The sequence below is a fragment of the Coenobita brevimanus genome, chromosome 56 (assembly GCF_032717465.1).
Source record: "Coenobita brevimanus isolate Jiangsu-jjx chromosome 56, ASM3271746v2, whole genome shotgun sequence".
Classification (NCBI taxonomy): domain Eukaryota; kingdom Metazoa; phylum Arthropoda; class Malacostraca; order Decapoda; family Coenobitidae; genus Coenobita; species Coenobita brevimanus.
Window position 1 is genome coordinate 27,147,998 of NC_137009.1, and position 3,081 is coordinate 27,151,078.

The 3,081-nt window shown below is 51.3% G+C and overlaps 1 protein-coding gene across 1 annotated transcript; it reads left to right on the forward strand.

The window, feature by feature from the left end:
• Positions 1 to 563: 563 nt before the first annotated feature.
• LOC145401674 (uncharacterized) lies at positions 564 to 2,003 on the forward strand. Its single transcript, XM_080273863.1, has one exon. It carries the CDS (start codon positions 564 to 566, stop codon positions 2,001 to 2,003), a length of 1,440 nt encoding a protein of 479 aa, XP_080129989.1.
• Positions 2,004 to 3,081: the final 1,078 nt, after the last annotated feature.

Below are 3,081 nucleotides of genomic sequence, written 5' to 3' on the forward strand. Positions count from 1 at the left end.
CTCGTCCCGAGAAGGCCTTCGAACTGGCGAACCCCACTGTTATCTTGGCAGTTCTCCAGGCCAGGGGAGTAGGGGGCAGACTCATATCCTGGGTCCGGGACCCTTTTTCAGTGAACGCACTGCAGGGGTTCGTTTCAGGGGCACCTCTCCCTTTTCATCCTCATCCTAATGACATCCCCCAGAGAAGTGTTTTGAGCCCTCTCCTTTAACGTCCTGATGGAGGAGCTCCTAACTGTGGAATATGGGCCTGGCATAACTCTTGGGCTGTCTGCTATGCTGACGATCTGGCCCTCGTCTTTACGAGGAGAGACTGCTTTGCACAGGCAGACTTGGCCCTTTCTCGGCTGCATGCCAAGTGCACTGAGCTAGGCCTAAAAATCAATTGCGCCAAGACGAAGTGTCTGCCTTTGGCAAAATCCACCCCCCTGACTTTCCACTAGATTATGCTTGGAGGTCATCAGCTCTCCCTGGTCACCGTCCACCAGTATCTGGGGGTCTGGCTAGATGGGGGTCTCACCTTTGCTTGTCATGTACGGTATCTGAGGGAACATGCTTCCACCCAAATGGCTGCTCTTAGATATCTCTCCAGGCGGAGTTTGGGGGCATCATTTTTTGTCCTCCGGACTTTTTATATTCACGCCATCCGATCTCTGGTGGACTACAGCGCCATCTGTCTGACTGGACTCACTCCACCAGTGTCTCAATCTCTGGAGGTCATCCAGAACGATGCCCTCCGTGTCATGCTGGGTGCTCCACGTTGGACCCGGGTGGTTAATCTGCGGATGGAGGGTGGTTTGCCATCTCTGGCACGTCGTATTGCGCTACGAGTGGTGCTCATCACTCTCCAGCTGGTGCAGTGCCGGCCCCACCTGCCTGTCTCGGCACTCTTAAAACAGCTCATGTGTCGCCAACCTGCGCAGGCCCCTCAGCGTGATTGGGCCCGCAATACAGCTGCCATTGTTCATGGGTTGGGAGCTGCAGAGAACCTCTCTCAAGATCCTGACTCCCCTTTTCCGGGATACGCGGAATCACCACCATGGGATCCCCCGCTTTTTCACATTTTTGGTCCCTCGGAGGCTAAACCTCGCTCCTCCTTTCCTGCACTCCTCTGTCAGGAGGGTCTAAGCAGAGTAGCGACTCTAGCCTTACCGGACTCAGCCGTCTACTTCACTGATGGCTCAGTTTCTTCTGATGGCTCTGCTGGGGCAGCCTTTGTTTCTGATCAACTGGTAGAGTCTTGGCGACTCTCCCAGGGTGTCTCAGCTTTCCAAGCAGAGCTTGCTGCCATCTTGGGTGCCTTGCGACACGCCCATCACCATCATCGCCACCGAGTCATCATTCATACTGACTCTCTTTCCTCCCTGCAAAGACTCCGCTTCTTTTCCCTTCGGGACAATATCTTTCTTCTCACGGCCATTTATACATTTGCATCCCTTCTTGTCCGCAGGGGTGCTGATATCATCCTCCACTGGCTCCCTGGCCATGTTGGTATCCGCGGCAATGAGCTTGCGGATGGTGCTGCACGAGCAGCTTGCTCTCTCCCTGATATAACATTTCCACTGCGCCCCGGCCCCTCGCACCTCATCTGCACTCTAAATGCTACCATCGGCAGGCAATCCATAGAGGATCATCGGCTTTGGGTAACGGAGGGCTCTCGCTCTGCTACCTGGTATGCCATTGCCACGTCCTATTCCCTGCTCTCACCTCCTCCAAGTACACCTAATTATCTCCTAGTGAGGCTCAGGCGCTTGCGTCTGGGGTTCCCTGGCTATAGGCAGATTATTGGCGCAGAGCCAGACCCGTGTACCCACTGTCTAGCTAGTTCTATGGAGCCGCTCATTCACTATCTGCTTCACTGCCCTGCCACTACCATGCTTAGGCCTCAACCTGCCACAGCACTGGCACGGTCTGGGGATGACTTATGGATGCCGCTGGAAGTGAAGGAGTGTGCACCTCTCAATATTCTACTCCAAACGGTCAGGGACTACCCTCCCCCTCAATAATTCAAGTTTGCGCCTCATGTGCACCTCTGACAGGCTCTCTTGTTTGCCCGTGTCCCCACCATATGGTGGGGCAAATATCCCAACAACAACAACAACAGGTAGGCTAGTGCAGAGTTTTGCTGATGTCTGTGAGCGTCGTGCCTTGACAGCAAAAACAGAAAAGAGTAAAGTGCTGGTTATTGAGAGAGAAGGTGACTCCTAGTGTGATGTTACAGTGAATGGAGAGAGACTGGAATTGGTGAGAGAGTTCAAATACCTGGGTACAGTGATAGAAAAGAGCGGAAAATGTGCAAAAGAAGTTGAAAGTAGAGTGACACAAGGAGGAAAAGTAGTTGGTGCAATGAAGGCCTTGACAAGAAACAGAGGCTTGAGTGTTGCAGTTGCACGAGGCTTACATGAAGAAGTATTAGTGCCAGCTTTAACATATGGATGTGAGACTAAGATGTGGCATGAAAATGAAAAGTCAAGAGTAAAAGAAGTGGAGATAGGACTGGTGAGCAATGTATGTGAAATACAGAGAGTGGATTGGATATGAAATAATGTGATTCGTGAAAAATGTGGAGTGAGGAAGTTGGTGGACACCAGAACCGAAGAGAGTGTACTGAGATGGTATGGTCATGTTGAGAGAATGGATAACAATAGGGTGGTGAAAAAAGTATATCTGAGCGAATCTGAAGGAGGGAGGAGGCGAGGTAGCCCAAGGAGATGATGGAGAGATATTGTGGACGAGTGTGTGAGGAAGAGAGGTATGGAAGTCGGTAAGGCTCGAGAACTGACAAGAGATCGAGCTTGCTGGATGAATGTTGTGAGAAGAAGTGCATGATAATGGATTTGGCACCCTTTTTTAACATGGCAGCGTCCAGACTGACTCAATCGGATACGTTTATGTGAAGCTACAGAACGTGGTGAATGTATTTGGTGTATCTTATAGAGCCAGGATTCCGGGGGCTTGAATGATGAGTGAATGGAAGTGTGACCCATTGGATTGGGCAAATTTGGGCTGTCTGGACATTGCTACTGCTCACCCTACCATAGGGTGGGAAACGAGGTCCGGATGATGATGATGATGATGATGATG

Bases quoted from the DNA above. Each gene is read 5' to 3' on its own strand.
- LOC145401674 (XM_080273863.1), top strand. From the start codon at position 564: ATGGCTGCTCTTAGATATCTCTCCAGGCGGAGTTTGGGGGCATCATTT.